The sequence below is a fragment of the Equus caballus genome, chromosome 20, assembly GCF_041296265.1.
Source record: "Equus caballus isolate H_3958 breed thoroughbred chromosome 20, TB-T2T, whole genome shotgun sequence".
NCBI lineage: Eukaryota > Metazoa > Chordata > Mammalia > Perissodactyla > Equidae > Equus > Equus caballus.
The window spans coordinates 35,227,366-35,249,495 of NC_091703.1; the positions used below are offsets into that span (position 1 = coordinate 35,227,366).

Consider the following 22,130-nt stretch of genomic DNA (forward strand, 5'->3'; position numbering starts at 1 on the left):
AAGCACATCATCATTTAAGAGGAATTCACCAGGGAGAAATGAGGATGTTGCATCAGAGAGGTGAGAGGCTTCAAGGCACGGGATAGTCTGGACCATAAAAGAGTTCTCCCTTGGGGTCAGCCTGGTGGTGCAGCAGTTAAGTTCACATGTTCCCCTTCAGTGGCCCAGAGTTCCCCGGTTCAGATCCTGGGTGTGAACATGGCACGGCTTAGCAAGCCATGCTGTGGCAAGCATTCCACATATAAGGTAGAGGAAGATGGGGATGGATGTTAGATCAGGGCCAATATTCCTCAGCAAAAAAAAAAAAAGAGGAGGATTGGCAGCAGATGTTAGCTCAGGGCTAATCTTCCTAAAAAAAAAAAGATTTCTCCCTCTGGGAGAATGCAGGAGTAGTGTGGGGAATATTTGGATATTGCTTTGCACTGCATTTGATAGAAAATAAAGGAGGAATAACTGTCTCTTGTTAGTCCTGTAGCATCTGTCTTTGTGGTCAGAAAGATTCAAAATAATCATGTCTTTTCAAGGGATTGGCCCTAATTTCAGCAGGCCCTAAGACACATATTACCTTCCAGAACTAGGAAAAGGATTAAGGTCAACACCTGTCAGGAATGGTTAGTGCCTTGTCTACTGGATTTAGTACCTGAGTCATTTCTTTGCTCTAGTGGGACTAGAAATCAAATTGCAAGTACAAAGAGTTGAGAAGTAAATGGGTGGTGCAGAAGTAGAGAAAGAGTATGGGTGTGAATTCTCTGAAAAACCTGGTCATGAAGTGATGGTGAGAATGATAGGATGATAGATCCTGACAGTTTTATTATTTTTAAGATTGGAGAGTCTTGATTGTGTTTATATGTGTGTGAGGGACAGAGATAGCAGAGAAAGGCTGAAGATGAAGCAAGGGTCTCTGGGAGGCAGGAGATGGTGAGATCTAGAGCAGAATACTCACAGGATGGTCCCCAAATGGGCAGCATCAGCATCACATGGGAGCTTGTTAGTAATGCAAAACTGTTGGACTTTATCCCAGGTACAATGAATCAGAATCTATGGGAGTAGGGCTGTAGCAAGCCCTCCAGGTGATTCTGATGCATGCTCAAGTTTGGGAATCACTTGACTAGAGCACAGGTAGAGGTAGAAAATTTGGATGGAAGCATAGATGCCTCTTCTGATATGAAAGAAGGATGTAAGGATGGATATTTGGGACAATTAACAGAGTTGTGATTTGATACATCTAATTTTCTGTGTGTGTGTGTGTGTGTGTGAAATAGCAGGCATGATCGTCTGCTGAGAATGAGGGATAGGAAGTGGTTTAAGAAGAGGGCTGAAGGTCTGAAAAAGCTGTCCTGGGCAATGGAAAAGGGACATGCTGAAGTGAGCGTGTTAGAGGTTCAGAAGATGAGGAGATGGAGAATTGAGAGTCAGACCAACATACAGGCCTTTTTAACCTTCTGGCAACTGAGAAGGCAGAGTTTATCTGGTCCAGTAATGGGATGCTTGCAGTTTGGGTGCAGGTGAATTGATCATGGTTTAGGCGAGAAAATGTCAGGAAATGAATTCAATAAAGGAAGAAAACAGAATTAAAGGTGAAGTACCTGGAGGTACTAACAAGATCAAAGAAGAAGGATAGTGGGAACACGAGAGTGCCAGAGCTGCAAGGATGGTGGGCTTTGGTTGGTAAGTGAGATGCTGAAGTGTGAGATTTAAGAAGGGACCTCCAAGTATGATTAAAATGCAAAGAACGCATCCAATGACTAAGGCAGAGTCCAAAAGGACACAAAAGAAAGAATTTGGAAGGAACAAAGACAATTCAGAAGAAACCTTAAAGAAAGAACTATAATCATAGTCTTCGAAGAGATAAAAGCAAATATGACACTTGTGAAAGAACAAGATGCTTGGGGGCCGGCCTGGTGGCGCAGGGGTTAAGTTCGCATGTTCTGCTTCGGCGGCCCAGGGTTGGCTGGTTCGGATCACAGGTGCAGACATGGCCCTGCTTGGCAAGCCATGCTGTGGTAGGCGTCCCACACTAAAGTAGAGGAAGATGGGCATGGATGTTACCTCAGGGCCAGTCTTCCTCAGCAAAAAGAGGAGGATTGGCAGCAGATGTTAGCTCAGGGCTAATCTTCCTCAAAAAAAAAAAAAAAAAAAAGAACAAGATGCTTAAACAAGGGAGTGATCAAAAAATAAGTAAAGAGCTCCTGGAAACTTAAAACATGAGAGCTCAAAATAAGCATTTAAGAAAGGTATTGGAAAGTAAAGGAGAGGAAATACAAAGCATATATTGGTCTGCTTGATGGTGTCCCATAAATCCCTTAAGCTGTCTTCACTTTTTTTCATTCTTTTTCCTTTTTGTTCCTATAACTGATTCATTTTCAATGACTTGTATTTGAGTTTACTGATCCTTTCTTCTGCTTGATCTAGTCTGCTGTCGAACCCTTCTAATGATTTTTTCAGTTTGGTTATTGCCTTCTTCAGCTAATTCTGTTTGGTATTTTAAAATATTTCTCTCTCTGTTGAATTTCCCACTTTATGCATGCATTGTTCTCTTGATCTTGGTGAGCCTCTTTATGTTAGCTACTATGAATTCTCTGTCAGGTAAATCACATAACTCCATTTCGTTAGGGTCAGTTTCTAGAGATTTATTTTCTTCCTGTGTTTGGAATATCTTTGGCTTATTCTTTATCATCTTTGACTCTCTGTGTTGGTGTCTGTGCATTAGACAAAGCAGGGACCTGTTTAGAGTTTAGCTACTCCATGGTATTACTGCCTTGGCATCCATTTTGTTTGGCCAAGTGGCAGGGACCTTAAGCTGACACTAATCCTCTCATGGAAGCATGCCCTAGATGGCAACTTGCAGTCATAAGCAAATGTAGGTTCTTGATATGAATTCCCCAACAGCCCTGCCTGTAAGCCTTAGGCGCCCCTTGGATAAGACCCCTGCGAAGCTTAGAAAACCTGGGTCTTTTTGGTTTGAATTGACCAATCCAGACCTAGTCCAGGAACTCCAAAGTGCTCCACCCATGGACCCTAATAAAGGCATGAGCCCCAGGTCCTGTCTCTACTCTAACTTCATCTTCTTATGTGGTCCCTCAAGGCAGTTCTGTATACTTCCTCGTGGACTTGTGAGTAATAAACTTCTCTATTTCAATTTCTCTTGTGGTCTGTTGCTAAACTATGGCTCACCATCTAGCACCCTGTGCTTCACTTAACAAATGTTGAATTAACAAAGTCATAACAGCACTATCCTAGCCTCATACAAGAGACAATCTCCACCAATCAGCCCAGCCAGAGATTCTGCAGGCCTCTACCAACCATTTCCCTCCTCAGGGAGAAGTAGGCAGCTGTGATTTTTGTCAGCTTGCTCTGTGGTGAGAGCCAGGAGGGGGAGCTGTGGTGTCTGTTAGTCCAAGCTACTGTCTCCCTTCTCCCCGAAGCTGTCAGGCTGTGGTGGACCCCACTGAGCCAGGACTGGCTGGATTGAGGTCAGTCCTCTGGGGAAGCCCCCTCCTGGGAATATTGGTGTGCTGGTCACTGGAACCACTCCTTCCCTGGGAGAAGCTGGGAACTAGGGGGTCTTTCTGATCCGAGGGCACTACTCCAGGGTCAGGGACTTCAGCCAGAGGGTGTCTGGAATCTGCTTCACTCACTGGCTTCAGAGAACCTGGTTTTGCAGTCATCTGGAGTGCAAAAGTTTTTCACTTAGTTTCTGGATTTCTCACAAAGGGAATTTATCTGTAAATTATTGTTGAATTGGTGAGTTTGTGGGGGAGAAAGATGGTCTAAAGCTTGCTATTTGCTATCTTGCTAATGTCGCTGCTGATCCTTGATTTGTCAAGAATGATGTTGGGGAAAAATTAGTTTCATGGATATGCAGATCATGACTAAGAGAAAGATCTCAGCCCTAACTCCTCCTTATAGATTTTCAATCCGTCCTTTTTTTGTTTTTTTCAGATTTACCCCTTTACCCCAGATTTCCTTGGTTTGTGATATCTCCAATTCTGGTGCATAGAGTTTCATCTGAAAAATGGTCTTCCTTCTCTTTGACATTTCCCTGAGTGCACGCTTAGGGTCCACCTTCAACAGTTTTGCTTTTCACCAATTTTCCAGAAAAGTTACAATCTTTGCTGTTACCTGTTCTCTTTGTCCCTGCCTGATTATTCCTTTTCACAGTCATTTTAGCAGTGTTTGGGGAGCCAGTGGAGATAAATGTTTGCATTCTACAGGTCTAACCACTCTTACTTCTCTTCCTACCTACCACCAAACCTAGCACAGCAAGAGGGAGGCAAGGGGATGGGGGACTCGGAGGACTGAGGAGGGTGAGAGGGAGGGGGATGTGAAGGGATGGGGCAGTGAGGAGGGAGGGGGTATTCTGGGGGCCCAGTGCAAAGGGCCAAGTGCAAGAGGGAGGGTGAGGAGCTGTGAGGCGAAAGGATGACCTGGATGGGGGATTGAGTGGATGGGGTTGGGGGAGAGTGAGGCTGGGTGGGTGTGCAAGAGAGGATGGAGGAATGAGGAGGCAGAGAGAGGTAGATGGTGAGGGAGGATGAGGGGAAATGGGGGGGTAAGGGGCAGGTGGAGTCAGTAGGGTGAGAGAAGCATGTTGGTGAAGGGGGCGGTGGGGAGGGACAGTGGGAGGGAGATGAAGAGAGAAATGTGAGGGAGAAAAGAAACCTTAGGGAGATTTGAGGCCAGAAGGTGCATGAGGGGAAACTGTGAGAGAAAGTGGTGAGGGGAGAAACTGAGCCGGGAGGGGCACGAGAGAAAACTGAAGAGAGAAGGTGGTGAAGGGGAAACTGTGAGGGGAGAAGACGGGCAGGGGGAAACTGAGAGAAGAAGGCAGGGAGAGGGAAACTGAGGGGAGAAGGCGGGGAGGGGGAAACTGAGGGGAGAAGGCGGGGAGGGGGAAACTGAGGGGAGAAGGCGGGGAGGGGAAAACTGAGGGGAGAAGGCGGGGAGGGGGACACTGAGGGGAGAAGGCGGGGAGGGGGACACTGAGGGGAGAAGGCGGGGAGGGGGACACTGAGGGGAGAAGGCGGGGAGGGGGACACTGAGGGGAGAAGGCGGGGAGGGGGACACTGAGGGGAGAAGGCGGGGAGGGGGACACTGAGGGGAGAAGGCGGGGAGGGGGACACTGAGGGAGAAGGCGGGGAGGGGGACACTGAGGGGAGAAGGCGGGGAGGGGGACACTGAGGGGAGAAGGCGGGGAGGGGGAAACTGCGGGGAGAAGGCGGGGAGAGAAGGAGGAGGAAGGAAAAGTGCGAGGAGAGAAGAGGCGTTGGGGGAAACTGCGGGACGACGCGGTACTGTGGGATGAGAGGGGATGACGCAAGGCCGGAATGGGAGGAGCTTGGCGAGGGGCCAGGTAGCATCCCAGGTGGGAACGTCAAGACCAGGGCCGCCCCCCCGAGCCGCTGCAGCCTGGGACCAGGTCTCGCTGTGTCGGGCCACTCTGCCCGGTGTCTCCCCCGGTTACCAGGACGCCTTCCGGATCTCGACCTTTCGACCCAACACGGAAAAGGGGCCTTGGGTTCGCAAAGGGATTCTCCGAAGGATCAGCTTCAGGGGAGGGAGAGACTTCACTGGCCTCTTCCAAAGCGGTAGGTTCCCTCCCCCACCACTTCCCGCCTCTTAAAGAAAGCGGTATCTCACAGTGTGGCTGAAAACTGAACAAACGCAATTCTTTTTGACTTGTATTTTCTCCCAGAACAGCGGCTGTAGTATGATGTTTTGAGGCCCTCCCTCCGTCCCTTCCTTCCTTCTTTCCCTCCCTCCATCCTTCTAAAAAACTTTTTATTTTGAATTAATTTAAGACTCACAAGAAGCTGCAAAAATAGTGTAGCCAAAGGAAAAAAAAACCCATATCCTTCAACCATCTTTCCCCAGTGATAACGTTAATCTTACATAATCATATATTTTTCAAAACGGGGAAATTGACGTTGGTGCAATATTATTAAGTAAACAACTACAGAGCTTATTCAGATTTCACCAGTTTTTATATACTTTTTTTTTGGTTTATAGTACTATAAAGTTTTCTCACATGTATAGCATGCACAGGCTTATGAAATTACTGCTGCTGTCAGAATACAAAATGGTTGCATCACCACGAAGAATGTCCCTCATGCCAAATCTTTTTAGTTAGACCTTCCCCAACCTCAACCCTTGACAACCACTGATCTGTTCTCCTTAGCTCTTATTATGTCATTTCGAGTGTTATATAAATAGAATCATAAAGTATGATACCTTTTGAGATTGACTTTTCAAACTCAGCATAATACCCTTGAGGTCCAGCGAAGTTATTGCGTGGATCAGTACTTTGCTCCTTTTATGGCTTATTGTATTTGCTTGTGTGGATATGCTACAGTTTCTTACCCATTTGCCCATTGAAGGACATTTGGATTGTTTTTCCAGTTTTAGGCTAGTACAAATAAAGCTGCTATGAATATTCCTGTATGAGTTTTTGTGTGGACATATTTTATTTCTCTGGGTTAAATATCCAGGAGTATGATGGCAGCTGAATTGTATGGTAATTGTGTTTTACTTTATAAAAAGCTGACAAAAACTTTTCCAGAGTTGGTGTATCGTTTTACATTCCACCAGCAATGTAGAAGAGATTCAGTTGCAACAGTCCTTGGTATTATCAACACTTGGTATTATCGGTACTTTTTATTTTAGCCAGCTTGTAGATCTCTAGTGCAATTTCATTGTGTTTAAATATGCGTGTCTCTAACGTCTAATGATGTTGAATATCTTTTCATCTGTCACCTCTGGTGATGCGGCTGTTCAGGCGTTTTGCTCATTTTCTAATTGGATTGTTTGCTTTCTTAATGTTGAGTGTAGAGAGTTCTTGATGTATCCTGGAGATAAGCCATTTGCTGCATATGTATTTTGCAGATGTTTTCTCCCTGTCTATGGCTTGTACATCCATCCTCTCAATAGGGAGTTTTGAAAACCAAAGTTTTAAATTTTGACGGAGTCCAGTTTATCTAATTTTCCTTTTATGGATTGTGTTTTTCATGTTATGTGTGTCATGATACTTTTGTCCTATATTTTCTTTTAAAAGTTTTACAGCATACATTTTACATTATGATCAATTTTGACTTTATTTTATTTTTTTAAATAAAGTATGAGATTTAGGTTGAGGTTAATTTTTTTATTCAGTGGAAGTCTAGTTGTTACAGTCATACCATTTGTTGAAAATACCATTTTCAATGGATACCAAAATCGCCATTGAATTGCTCTTGCACCTTGGTCAAAAATCAGTCATGTCGGGGGGCTGGCCCTGTGGCGAGTGGTTAAGTTCGCGCGCTCCGCTGCAGGCGGCCCAGTGTTTCACTGGTCCAAATCCTGGGCGTGGACATGGCACTGCTCATCAAACCACGCTGAGGCAGCGTCCCACATGCCACAACTAGAAGGACTGACAACAAAGAATATACAACTATGTACTGGGGGGCTTTGGGGAGAAAAAGGAAAAAAAATAAAATCTTAAAAAAAAAAAATCATTGGTGTGGGTCTTTTCCTGTACTGTCGTGTACTATCCATTGATATTTGGGTCTCTTCCTCTTCCAGAACTATACTGTCTCAACACTGTAGTTACAAAGTAAATCTTAACATTGGGTAGTATGATTCCTCCGACTTTATTATTCTTTTGCACTATTATTCTTGTACCTTTGACTTTCCATATAAATTTTAGGAGGACTTTGTCTATATCTACTAAAAAAGGCTTTTGATAGGAAATATGTTAAACCTATAGATCAATTTGGGGAGAATTGATATCTTTACTTTGTTGAGTCTTTCATTTAACTAACACTGCATGGATCTCTTTTTATTTAGATCTTTTTTAAAAAAAATTTAGATCCATTTTTATTTCTTTCATTAGCATGTTTTAGTTTTCAGCTTGCAGATTCTGTACATATTTTGTTAGATTTCTATCTAAGTATTAATTTTCTTTGGAGTGATTGTAAGTGGTATTGTGCTTCAAATTTGGTTCCCCATTTTTTTTATTGTTACTATATAGAAATGTGATTGATTCGTATTCTGTGACCTTGCTAAACTCACTTAATAGTTCTCGGCATGTTTTTGTAGATTCCTTGGGATATTTTCTCTGGGTATAAACTTCTGGGTTGACAGTTCTTGTCTTTCAGCACTTGAAAAATGTGCCACTTTCTTCTAGCTTCATGGTATTTGATGAGAAATCAACCATCATTTGAATAGTTGGTCTCCAATAGGGAATGCCTTTTCTCTCAGAATGTTTTCAAGATCTTTTCCTTTATCTTTAGTGTTCAGAAATTTGATTATGATATGTCTGAGTGTGGATTTCTTTGGGTTTGTTGTGTTAGAGGTTTAGTTAGTTTCTTGAATTGCACCTTTATGTCTTTTACTAAATTTGGGAAGTCTCAGTTGTTATTTCTTTAAATATCTTTTGACAGCACTTTTTGTCCTCTCCTTTTGGGATTCTGATGACAAGAATATTAGGTCTTTTATTTCTCACAGGTGTCTGTGGCTCTGTTCATTTTTTTTTTCAGTCTATTTTCCCTCAGTTGGGATTGGACAATTTCAATTGATGTATCTTTAAGTTCACAGATTCTTTCTTCTGTGATCGCCATTTTGTTGGTAAACCCATCCAGTGAGTTTTCATTTTGGTTATTTTATTTTTTAGTTATAAAATTTCCATTTGCTTCTTCCTTATATTTTGTATTTCTTTTCTGAGATGGTCTTTTCTTTTCTTTTTTTGTGAGGAACATTGGCCCTGAGCTGACATCTGTGCCAATCTTCCTCTATTTTATGTGGAATGCCGCCACTCCATGGCTTAACAAGCAGTGCTAGGTCCGCGCCTGGGATCTGAACCTGTGAACCCAGGCTGCTGAAACGGAGAGTGCAAACTTAACCACTATGCCACCAGGATGGCCCCTGAGATGTTCTGTTTTTTTTCAAAGTTGTTTCAAGGGTGTTCATTTATTGCTTATTGGAACATTGTTATGTCAGTTGCTGCAAAGTCCCTGTGAGATAATTCTGACATCTGTGTCATCTTGTTATCATTGTTTGCATGCTCTTATTTAGGCTAGATTTTTGTGGTTCTTGGTAATGACAAGTGATGTTTTGATTATATGTTGGACATTTTGAATATTATGCTATGAGACTCTGGTTCCTGTTTAACTCTTCTGTTTTAACAGTCAGTCAACTTGTTTAAGTTCAGAATGTAGGTATTGATCCTTTTTTGTGGGCTGTGGTGCAAATGTCAATTTAGTTTTCAAGACCTGTGCAGCCCATTTCTGGCCTGCTCTACTTGTGTGTTACTGTGAGGCCAGTTTGAATCCTGGTGCTGTTCCAGACTAGTGTTTAGTTCTCAAATCCCATAAGGTATCATTTCTAGCGAGTTTCTTAGATGCACCACTCAGAAGGATTTCATATACACATGCAGAATATCACCTTCTCTCTTCCCTTTTCTCCATAATCTTTCCTGCCACACATTTTCTGGTTGGGAGGGGGAGGATACTGCCTTGTCATTGCAAGGCGGAGGTTTTGTACCCAGTCTCCAGAGCTGCTGCACCAGATAACCTTTGATTTAGAAAGTACTCTTTTGGGAATTTAACCCCAGGAAAAATTTAGATAAATGTGTAAAGAGATATACATTTACTGAAAAATTAGTTTTAATAAAAAATCAAGTCCACCAAAATAACAAATACGTGGATAAAGAGAGCAGATTAGTGGTTTCCAGAGGGGAAGGGGGTTAGGGGTTGGGTGAAAAGGACAAAGGGGCACATATGTATGGTGGTGGATAAAAATTAGATGCTAGGGGTGAGCACAATGAAGTGTATTCAGGAATTGATAAACAATAATGTACACCCGACATTGCGCAATGTTATAAACCATTATAATCCCAATAAAATTACTTAAAAAATACATAAACCAAAAAAAACAATAAGGTCCACCAACAGAGGATTGTTTAGATAAATTACACAGTCATTAATGCTAATATAGATATATATAATGATTGGAAAATTTCCACAGTATATTGAGTGAAAAGGTAGGTGTAAAGGCATGAAATCTGTTTGGAAAAATGAAATATCTGTTGTCTGTGTAAGAACTCAGGCATTGAAGCAATCTGAAATGATTTAACTTAAATGTTAATAGCAGAGTCATGGGAGGACATGAGGATGGCTACTGTGATTTTCACTTTCTTCTTTTTTATATTTTCTGTATTGTCCAGTTTTTTTTCTGCTGATGTATTTTGCTTTTCGAGTCATAAATAAATAATAATCTCTAATTTGAAAAAATCAAATCTAGTCACTTGTCTGGTGACCAGTACAGTTTTAAGCTAAATGAGTCTTCTACTGCCAAACCTCTGATTCCTGTGTCCTATGCTGTTCTGCCCGAGGGTAGTCCCACCCAAACACGGTGTTATCTGAGGCTTTTCTCTTTCCCTCTTTTTAGAACTGCTTTCTTGCAGAGAAGGGCTGGGGCATGACCTGTGGGGAAACTAAAGCTATGACTTGAATAATGTTTGTTTATCCAGGAGAAAATGAAATTTTGGCGGAAGAAACAATTTTGCTGCTCTTCTTTAAAACCAACGATGCCACAATGACTGTAAGGTAAATACTAAAATCTTTACTTATTGTGGCTTTCAAGGCACTTCTCATCTACTTTTCTGGTGTCATTTCACAATGCTACTTACTCTTCTTCCTTACAGTCCAGCAAGGCCTGGCCACTCACCCTCCATAGGCCCTCCGTGCTCTCACATTTCTGGCCTTTGGCTTATCCTTGTCCCTTGGACTGCTTTCTATTTCACCTTTTTAAATCCACTTTTTTTTGCCTGATGTCATCCTACTCACTCTTCAAGGCAGGTCAAATATCACCTTTTTGTGAAGTTTCTCAGCACTCTATTCGGGAGAAATTGTCACTCCTCCTTCAGTATTTGGTTCCTAAGCGCTTTGTCACTGTGTATGATAGTTGTCTATTTCTTTCCACTTAAGATTGAGAGTCTTTCATTAATTTTTGAATGCTTTTCATGGACTAGCTAAGCTAGACTGTGGAGAATCAAAGATGGAAAACATCTGGCCCCTCACCTCCAGGTGTTTAGAATCTAGGAGGTAAGCATACAAACAGAGAATAATTGAAGTATGTAACAGTGGTCTGAGAACCGAGTGGAAGGCAATATTCCTTACTGGGTGTTTAGGTAAACTTTACAGAGGAGGTGATGTTTGAGCTGAATTCTACAAGGAGGAAATTGTCAGATGGACTGGCAAAGAGTAGGATGTGAACCCTTATGATACCAATTAAAAGTGATTGGATTGTGGTTGTATTTTAAGGTAATTTTTCTTGTTTTCATAAGTTATAAAATTATGTGGATTCTGATGTTCTGTTTCCTGGAGGAGATTCTGTAGAATAAGTGTTAATTCTTCTTTAGATGTTTGGTAGAATGCTCTAGTGAAAATGTCTGGGCCTGGAGATTTCTTCTTTGGGGGTTTTAAATTATAAATTTAGTATCCTTAATAGTTATAGGGCTACTTATATTATATACCTCATATTGGTGAGTTGTGGTAGTTAGTCCTTTTTGAGCAATTGGTTCTATATTCTACATCATTCTTAGAAAATAATCTTATTTGTCAAGAGAGCACTGTAAGATGTTAGTTTACAAAGTAAAAAATTATTTTATAATTCACATAAATAACCTAATAGTGATTTTTCAAAAAGCCTAGTCTTGATATGAGACACACCTTCATAATAGAAGATATTAATTAATACTCAACACTTTCCAAAACTTCTAAACTTTGGACTTGTGTTTTCCTAAAAAACAGGCTAGTATCAAAGAGAGAGGACAAAATGTGAAGTCAGAAGAACTGGTTTGAAATATTGGTTTTTCACTTAGCAAGTAGGCAACCTGTGGAAAATCAGCTCTCTGAACCTCAGATCTATTAAATATTTTAACGGCATACTCATTACCTAGTCATGTTGTTTTTTTCTGGCACATATTAATTACTCAATAAATATTAGTTTAAAATGAAAAAATATTTTGTAGTTAAAAAATGTTAATTATAAAAACTTTGAAAAATACAAGAGGTCCAAGGACAAAAAATATCACCTATAGTCCCACCACTCAAGGATTACCATTTTTGATTTATTTTATTCTATCCTAGATGCTTAGATTTTATTGTCAATTTTTATTTTTTTTACATAGTTGTGGCCTAACATCTTACAGTGCTCTCTTGACAAATAAGATTATTTTCTAAGAATGATGTAGAATATAGAACCTGTAATTTAAAAGTTTGATTAATTAGACTACATCTGTTTTTATAACTTCTATGTGAAAAAAAAATCAGCATAAACATGGGGCCAGCCCAGTCGTGTAGTGGTTAAGTTTGTATGCTCTGCTTCGGTGGCCTGGGGTTCACTAGCCAGGATCCTGGGTGTGGACCTACACATCACTCAACAAGCCATGCTGTGGTGTTCCACATAAATTAAATATAATTACATTGTAAATAATTTTATGCCATGTTTCACTCAACATTATAAAGCTTTTTTCCATATTATTATGTAAACAGTTTTAATGGTGCTATGATATTATTTTACATAGTAAATATGTCATAATATTTTAGTTTTATACTATTTGTGAGAAAGAAAGAGTGTACCTACATGGACTAACACATGGTAATTAAGCGTGGGAGATTCAGTAACTATCTTGTCTGTCTAGAAATATTTGCACTGTCTCTTTGTAAGGCCGAGTTCTATATATACCCTAAGGAAAAGTATAAAATTGAGCTGGTGTTAAACTGAGTTATCTGAAGAAAGCATTTAAGTGAGGCAATCTCTGTCTCAGGCATCTGTCCTGATTTGAGGCATTTGGTAGCTTGTATTTGTTTAAGGGTTTATAAAGGCAAATCTTACTGTAGCAAATTTTATTACAATTACCGACTACTTTCCATACTCCATAAAAAAGTGATTGCCCTAGTTGGAGACTCATTTATTTTCAACAATATTTGGCACAAACTAATTCTATAGTTCTCTGGAGTTTATTTTAGGGAGAAAATGAATGGTTAAAGTTTAAATTTAAATGAGGTAAAATATTGTTTATTTCATAAAACTTCCTTTTCATTCAGCTCACTTAGCTAATTTTAAGGCATTGAAATTTAAGGCTTGAAAGGATATTACTGTGGTCTAGGAACTGAAGCAAGCGTCCATTCACCATCATTCAGATTTAATTTTTTAAAATAGTTGACATATATTGAGCAAGGCAGTGTTTTTAGTGATTCGCATTCATTAAATCATTTAATCTTCCCAAGAACTCTATGAGGGAGGTACTGTCGGTATCACTATTTTACAGATGAGGACGCAGAAGCATAAATAATCTGAATAACTTCCCATTGGTTAAAAACTGCTTAGTGAGAGAATAGGGATTTATATTTAGGTTGATTGACTCTCTCCCCACTTCCTCCACCAAATTATCTTCCCTAATACAAGTGCGATGCTCTAAAAGCTTTTTTTAAATTGAGATATAATTGATATATACATGTTAGTTTCAGATATATAACATGATTCGATATTAGTATATATTGCGAATTGATCAGCAAAACAAGTCTAATTAACATCTGTCACCATACATAGTTACAAATTCTATTTTTCTGGTGATGAGAACTTTTAAGATCTTTTAAAACGCTTTTACATTTTTTTCCAACTTTACTGAGGTATAATTGACAAATAAAATTTTGTATATTTGAAGTGAACAATGTAATGATTTCATATATGTATACACTGTGAAATGATTACCACAATCAGGTTAATTAACACACCCATCCCCTCACATAGTTGCCATTTTAATTTTTGTGTGGTGAAGTGGCCTAAGATTTACTTTCTTAGTAAATCTCAAGTATACATACGATATTAACTATAGTCATCATGCTGTACATAAGATTTATTCATCTTAAAACCTAAGGCTTGTACGCTTTGACTGGCATCCCTCCATTTCCTTCAACCTCCAGCTCTTGGTAACTGCAAATAACCACCATTCTACTCTCTGTTTCTATGAGTTCAACTTTTTTTTTTTTTTTAAGATTCCACATATAAGTAAGATCATAAAGTATTTTTCTTTCTCTCTGTCTGGATTATTTCACTTAGCCTAATGTCCTCCAGTTTCATCCATATAGTCGCAAATGGCAGGATTTCCTTTTTTTCATGGCTAAATAATATTCCATTGTGCGTGCGTGTGTGTGTGTGTGTGTGTATGTGTGTGTGTGTATATATATATATATATATACACACACACACCACCACCACTTCTTTATCTATCCATTGATGGACACTTAGGTTGTTTTCATATCTTGGCTATTGTGAATAATGCTTCAATAAACATGAGAGTGCATATATGTCTTTCAACTCATGTTTTTATTTCCTTTGGATATATACCCAGAAGTGGAATTGGAAGATCATATGGTAGTTCTATTTTGAATTTTTTGAGGAACCTCCATACTATTTTCCATATTGACTGAAACAATTTACATTCCTACCAACAGTGTACAAGGGTTCCCTTATCTCCACATCTTCACAAACAATTATCTCTTGTCTTCTTGATGATAATCTGTCTAACAGGTGTGAAGTAATATCTCATTGTGCTTTTGATTTGCATTTCCCTGATGGTTAGTGATGTTGAGCATCTTTTCACGTACCCATCGGCCATTGGATGTCTTCTTTGGAACAATGTCTATTCAGTTCTTCTGCCCATTTTTTAACCAGATTTTATTTTTTTTTTGCTATTGAGTTATATGAATTCTTTATATATTTTGGATATTAGCCCCTTATCCGATATATGGTTTGCAAATATTTTCTCCCATTTTGTAGGTTACTTTTCATTTTTTGATTGTTTCTTTGCTGTGCAGAAGCTTTTTAGTTTGATGCAGTCCCACTTGTTGATGTTTGCTCTTGTTGCTTGTGGTTTTGGTGTCATATCAAAAAAATCAGTCTAATGTAATGTTAAGGAATTTCTTCTCTCTGTCTTCTTCTAGGAGTTTTACAGTATCACGTCTTATGTTTAAGTCTTTAATTCATTTTGAGTCAATTTTTGTGGGTGGTGTAGGAATAAGAATCCAATGTCATTTTTCTGCACTTGGTTATCTGGTTTTCCCAGCATCATTTGTCCCTCATTGAGTGTTCTTGGCTCCCTTGTCAAATATTAGTTGAGCATACATGTGGGGGCTTATGTCTGGGCTCTCTATTCTGTTCTATTGGTCTGTGTGTCTGTTTTTATGCCACTACCATACTGTTTTAATTACTATTGCCTAGAAGTATAGTTTGAAATGAGGAAGTGTGATGCCTCTAACTTTGTTCTTCTTTCTCATGATTGCTTTGGCTATTTGGAGTTTTGGAGTCTTTTGTGGTTCCATACACATTTTAAGATTGTTTGATTTCTGTGAAAAATGCCATTGAAAGTTTGATAGGGAGTGAGATGAATCTATAGATGGCTTTGGGTAACTTGGACATTTTAATAATATTAATTTCTCTGATCCATGAGCATGGTATATCTTTCCATTTGTCTGTGTCTTCTTCAAGTTCTTTCATCAAGGTCTTGTAGTTTTCACTATACAGATCTTTGTTTTCCTTGGTTAAATTTATTCCTAAGTATTTTGTTTTTGATGCTATTGTGAATGGGGTAGGTTTTTCTTTTTCAGATGTTTCAGTTGTTAGTGTATAAAAACACAACTGATTTCTGTATATTGATATTGATTTTATATCCTGCAATGTTACTGAATTTGTTGATTAGTTCCAACAACTTTTTGATTGAGTCTTTAGAATTTTCTAAACATAAGATCATGTCATCTGCAAGCAGAGACAGTTTTACTCTTTCCTTTCTGATTTGGATGCCTTTTATTTCTTTGTCTTGACTAATTGCTCTAGCTAGTACTTCTAGTACTATGTTGAATAAGAGTGGTGAGAGTGGGTGCTCTTGTCTTTTTCCTAATCTTAGAAGAAAAGCTTTCAATTTTTCACTAAGTATAATGTTAGCTGTGCATTTGTTGTATATGGCCTTTATTATGTTGAGGTATGTTCCTTCTATACCCAATTTGCTGAGGGTTTTAATCGTGAAAGAATGTTGTATTTTGTCAAATGCTTTTTCTGCATCTATTGAGATAATCATATGATTTTTATCTTTCATACTATTCATATGGTGTATGATTTATGGATTCATATGGTGCACATTTATTGATGTGCATGTGTTGAAACATCCTTGCATCCCAGGGATAAATCCCACTTAGTCATGATGTATAATCCTTTTAATGTGTTGTTGAATTTGGTTTGCTAGTATTTTGTTTAGAATTTTTGCATCTGTATTCTTCAAGGATGTTGGTCTATAGCTTTTTTTTTTTAAAGGATTTTTTATTTTATTTTTTATTTATTTACTTTTAAAGATTGGCACCTGAGCTAACAACTGTTGCCAATCTTCTTCTTTTGTTTTTATTCCTCCCCACAGCCCCCCCAGTATATAGTCGTAGATTCTAGTTGTGAGTGCCTCTGGTTGTGCTATGTGGGATGCTGCCTCAGCGTGGCCTGATGAGTGGTGCCACGTCAGCGCCCAGGATCCAAACTGGCAAAACCCTGGGCTGCCAAAGCAGAGTGGGCGAACTTAACCACTCAGCCACAGGGCCAACCCCTATAGCTTTCTTTAATTGTAATGTCATTCTCTAGCTTTGGTATCAGGGTAATGCTGGCCTCATGAAATCAGTTTGAAAGTTTTCCCTTCTATTCAATTTTTTGGAAGAATTTTAGAAGGAGCGGTATTAATTCTTTTTTAATGTTTGATAGAATTCACCAGTGAAGCCATCAGTTGCTTTCTGGGGTTTTCTGTTTTGGGAGGTTTTTGATTACTGATTCAATTTCCTTACTTGTTATTATCTGCTCAGATTTTCTATTTCTTAGCAGATGAAGTAGCTCAGTTCAGCCTGAAGATTTTTTATTTCTTCCTGATTTAGTTGGTTGGTTGTATATTTTTATTATTCATTTCTTCTAGGTTATCCAAAATGTTGGCATATAATTGTTCATGGTTGTCTCGTATAAGCCTATGTAATGTCTCCTCTTTCATTTCTGATGTTATTTTAGTCTTTTTTTTTCTTAGTTAGTCTGGCTAAAGGTTTGTTAATTTTGCTTATCTTTTTGAAAAACCAGCTCTTAATTTTGTTGATATTTTCTTTTGTTTTCCTGGTCTCTATTTCATTTATTTCTGCTCTGATCTTTGTTATTTCCTCCCTTCTGTGAACTTTGGATTTAGTTTTTTTCCTTTTTTGTAGGCCCTTAAGGTGTAAAGTGAGGTGGTTTATTTGAAGTCTCTCTCTCTTTTTTTTTTAAAGTTTCAGTACCATGGTTGTGTATCTTAGTTATTAGTTTTAGTTCTCTATGTGAGCTGCCACCACAGTATGACAACTGACAGACAGGTGGTGTGATTCCATGACCAGGAAATGAATCTGGGCTGTGGTGGTGAGCGCCCTGAATCTTAACCAGTAGACCACCAGGGCTGGCTCTGCCTTTTTCCTTCATGTAAGTGTTTATCACTATAAACTTCCCTCTTACAACTGTATTCTATAAGTTTCAGTATTTTGTGTTTACATTTTCATTTGTTTCAAGAAATCATTTTTTCTATTTTGATTTCTGCTTTAACCCATTGGTCATTCAAGAGTGTTTGTTTAATTTTTACATACTGTGAGTTTTCCAATTTTTGTCCAGTTACTGATTTCCAGTTTCAAACCACTGTGGTTAGAAAAGATACTTGGTATGATTTCAGTTTTCTTAAATATGTAAGACTTGTTTTATGGCAGAATTTGTGATCTATCCTAGATAATGTTCTGTGTGCACTTGAAAAGCATGTGTATCCTGCTGCTGTTGGATGGAATGTTCTGTATGTCTGCTAGGTCCATTTGGTATAAAGTATAGCTCAAGTCCAATGTTTCTTTATTGATTGTCTGTCTGGGTGGTCTATCCATTATTTGACAGTGGGATATTGAAGTTCCCTACTATTGTTGTATTGCTACCTATTTATCCTTTCAGATCTGTCTATATTTGCTTAATATATTTAGGTGTTCTGATGTTGGGTGCATATATATTTCTACTTATTATATTCTCTTAACGAATTGACCCTTTTATCATTATACAATGACCCTCTTTGTTGTTACAGTTTTTGACTTAAAGTCTATTTTGTCTGAATAAGTATATCTTCCCCTGATCTCTTTTGGTTTCCATTTGAGTGGAATATTTTTTCCATCCCTTCACTTTCAGCCTATGTGTGCCCTTAAAGGTGTAGCGTGTCTCTTGTATGTGGCATATAGTTGAATCTTGTTTTTAAAATCCATTTAGCCATTCTATGGTTGGAGAATTTGATCCCTTTACCTTTAAATTAATTATTGATAGGTAAAGACTTACTCTTGCTATCTTGTTGTTTTCTGGCTGTTTTACAGTTCCTTTGTTCCTTTATTCCTCTCTTGCTGTCTTCCTGTATGATTTGATGATTTTGTGTATTTTATGCTTTGCTTCTCTTCTGTTCATCTTTTGTGTATCTACCATAGGTTTTTGTTTTGTGGTTACCATGAGGCTTACCCAAGACATCTGGTAGTTATAACAGTCTGTTTTAAGCTGATAACAATGTGACTTCAATCACATATAAAAACTCTACCTTTTTACTCTCCGTCTCCACATTCTATGTTTTTGAGGTCATAATTTACATCTTTTTATGTAGTATGTCTATGAAATTATTTTGGCTATAGTTATTTTTAACACTTTTGTGTTTTAACCTTCATACTAGAGTTAAGTGACTTACATGCCACTGTTACAGTATTAAAGTATTGTCAATCTGACTATATACTTACTTTTACCAGAGTGTTTTATACTTCCATGTGTTTTCATGCTATTAATTAGTGTCCTTCATTTCAGCTGAGTAGCTCCTTTCAGCATTTCTTATAAGGCATATATAGTGGTGACGCACTTTCTCAGCTTTTATTTGTCTTTATTTCTCTTTCATTTCTGAAGGACAGCTTTGCTGGGTAAAGTATTCTTGGTTGACAGTTTTTTTCTTTTGGCACTTTGAGTATATCATCTAACTCTCTCCTGGACTGCAAAGTTCCTGCTGAGAAATCTGTTGATAGCCTCATGGGGGTTCCCTTTTATGTGAGGAGTTTCTTTTTTCTTCCTGCTTTCAAAGTCCTCTCTTTGTTTTTGATTCTAGACAGTTTTATTATAATGTGGCTTGGAGAATATCTCTTTGGGTTGAATCTCTTTGGGGAACTTATGAGCTTCATGTACTTGTGTGTTTATATCTCTCTACAGATTTGGGAAGTTTTCAGCCAATATTTCTTTTAATAATCTTTCTGTCCCCTTTTTTCTCTCTTCTCCTTCTGGGACTCCCCTAATGTATAAATTGTTCATTTTATACTGTCTCATAATTCTTATAGGCTTTCTTCTTTATTTTCATTCTTTTTTCTTTGTTCTTCTCTTACTGGATAATTTCAAATGACCCGTTTTGAGATCTCAGATTCTTTCTTCTGCTTGATCCATTGTGCTACTGATCTTCTCTATTGCATTTTTTCATTTCATTCATTGTATCTTTCAGATCTAGAATTTATGTTTGGTTCTTTTTTATGATTTCTACCTCTTTGTTGAGCTTCTTTATTCATGTATGGTTTTCCTGGTTTCTTTGGGTTGTCGGTCTGTGTTGTCTTATAATTTACTGAGTTTCCTTGAGATAATTATTTTGAATTACTTGTCAGACAATTCATAGATCTCCATATCTTTGGGTGGTTACTGGAGCTTTACTGGTTTCTTTTGATGGTGTCATGTTTGCCTGCTTCTTCATGATTTGTGTATCCTTGCAATGATTCCTTGCATTGATTGATGTATTTGAAGGAGCAAATACCGTTTCTTATCTTTACAGACTAGTTTCAGCAGGTAAAGATCTTCTGTCAGGTTCCTAGAATGATGGGACTTCCTCTGGGATCTCAGTCAAGTGGGGAAGAAGCTGAGTCATGTGGCTGTTGCCAAGTCTGTAGTTGGGTTCACAATTGGCAGGCCTATTACAGGGCTGTGGGAAGGTGTGTTTCCTCCTGGATCCCCAGGTGGATGGGACTTCCTCTAGGATTGCACTCAAGCAGGGCTGGAGACAGGTCACAGGGCCATTTCTGGGTCTGCTGTTGAGTTGACCAACAGCAAGCCTGTTACCTGGGGTGTGGATGGGTGTGGCTCCCACTGGGTCCTTGAGTGAGCTTCCGCTGGGTCCCTGGATGGGTCCCTGTGCTGGTATGACTAACTCCAGGACAAGTGTAAAGTGAGGCTGGGCTAGGCCACAGGGCTGCTTCAGGGTCTGTAGTCAGGACCAAGGTCAACTGGCCTGCAACAAGGGCTTGGGTGGATGTGTCACCTGTAGGTTCTCTGGTTGGGCAGGTCTTCCCCCGGACTGTGGCAGAATGGGGCTGGAACTGAGTCTCAGGGCTGTTTCAGAGTCCACAGCTGGGAGTGACTTCAGGGTCCACAAGTGGAACTGCGGGTGGCAAGCTTGATACCAGGGCATCAATGGGAGTTACTGGGTCTCTGGAAAGGGAAGACTGAGAGCAGGGCTTCATCTGGGCCACAGGACTGCTTCAGGATCCACAGTCCGGACTGAGGTCAGCAAGCCTGTTACTGGCAGTACAGATGGGCGTGGCTTCTCTTGGGTCCCTGTGCAGGCAGGACTGACTCCTGACCAGTGGTAGAGTGGGGCTAGATCCGGATCACAGGGTTCCTTCAGGATCTGCTATCAGATCTGTGGCTGGTGGGCCTTTTACAGAAGGATGGACTGCTGTGGTTCTTCTGAGGTCCTTTGGCAGATGGGCTGGTGCTGTGTTCATTGTGGGTAGGGGCTGCTTTTGGTCTGTAGGCAGAACTATGTTTAGTGAGACTGCCACCATGATGTGGGCCTGCTTTTTCAAAGCAGCTGTCCTCAGACTTGGGGTTTACCAGGGTTTTGCAACCTCCTACACGACTTCCAAAGCTCCCACAAGGGCACTTTTAAATTTTTTTCCGCATGAATAATGATTTATTGGAGTTTTTTTTTTTTGTTAACTGAGGGGGTCTATATGTACATGTCTGTAAATAAAAGAATGCATTCTACTCAAAAAATAATTTATTCTATTGGTCAGAGAATCTGGAGCCGTCTGTGACCTTTACGGGTCCTTTATTCTGGAGTGCTAAGTCCCACAAAGACACTTTTGTCCATGGGTGGCTCCCAGATAGTTGTGTCAAGGAAGCAAGCTGGGGACCTCCTATTCCACCACAATGATGATGTCACTCTGCTTTAAACTCTTCAACAACTACCTGTTGTCTTCAGAATTAGACATGTCTGCATGTCTAATTCTAATGTAGACATTGTTTAGAGAATTAGACTTTTGCATGAAAAAAAAGGTACATAATTATCTGGCCCCAACAGCCTTATCCTCTATCTTTAGGATAGATACTTGGGATTGCCTGCTGTTCCTAGAAAACACCGTATACTTAGTTGCCTTTATGTGGAATGTTTTCTGTGCTTGGAATATTTTTACCCCCCTTTTTCTTCACATGAAGTCCTCATGTCAGGCTGAATTCAAATGCTATCCCTTATGTGCGTTTTTCTTTAACCATTCTTATCTATGCCGCACCCTCCACTCCTTCAATAACCTGGTTTAGCTCCTGTACTCTAGTAATGTAAGCGCATGTCTGCTATGAAAGCACCTGTCACTTGGGGCTGTTGTGTATGATGTATGCATCTCTCCTGTTACAAGGGTTGCTTTGAGACCCAGGAGATGTTTCTCTACATTTTTATTCCCATAACCCAGTATAATGACTAGAATATAACAAGGCTTTAAGAAATGCAAACTTATTTATACCACTCTTGTGTATTTAAGTTATAGAAATAATAATAGCTATTACTATATGTCTCCCTTCTCTCTCCCCTTAAATCTGAGTAAAACATCTATAACTCAACAAAGTCGCCTTTGCGCAACACACTAGGTGCTGGAGAGATCCACACATTGGTACATACGAAGGTGGGTGGATTTGAGTGCATAGAGGAGGTAAGTTGGGGGAACAGCAGAGGTGGGGCCCGTGATCCTGGCCCCCAGCTGTGGTGGCTAAGCCAGCTGCCCACAGCTCTAGAGAACCTG

The 22,130-nt window shown here is 39.4% G+C and overlaps 1 protein-coding gene across 6 annotated transcripts in view; it reads left to right on the forward strand.

The window, feature by feature from the left end:
- The first annotated feature begins 5,289 nt into the window (after positions 1 to 5,289).
- The window catches only part of LOC106782300 (uncharacterized), a 246,797-nt gene continuing 229,956 nt past the window's right edge, over positions 5,290 to 22,130 (forward strand). For 3 of the 6 annotated variants that reach the window (XR_011430001.1, XR_011430003.1, XR_011430002.1), the window contains exon 1: positions 5,330 to 5,588. Coding sequence is in view for 3 of the 6 variants with exons in the window: in XM_070245382.1 (XP_070101483.1) it covers positions 5,312 to 5,588; positions 10,505 to 10,580 (353 nt within the window). In the remaining 3 variants the exon portion in view is untranslated. Of the gene's footprint in view, positions 5,589 to 10,504; positions 10,581 to 22,130 lie in introns of all 6 variants that reach the window. The other 3 variants (XM_070245382.1, XM_070245384.1, XM_070245383.1) reach the window with 2 other exon arrangements.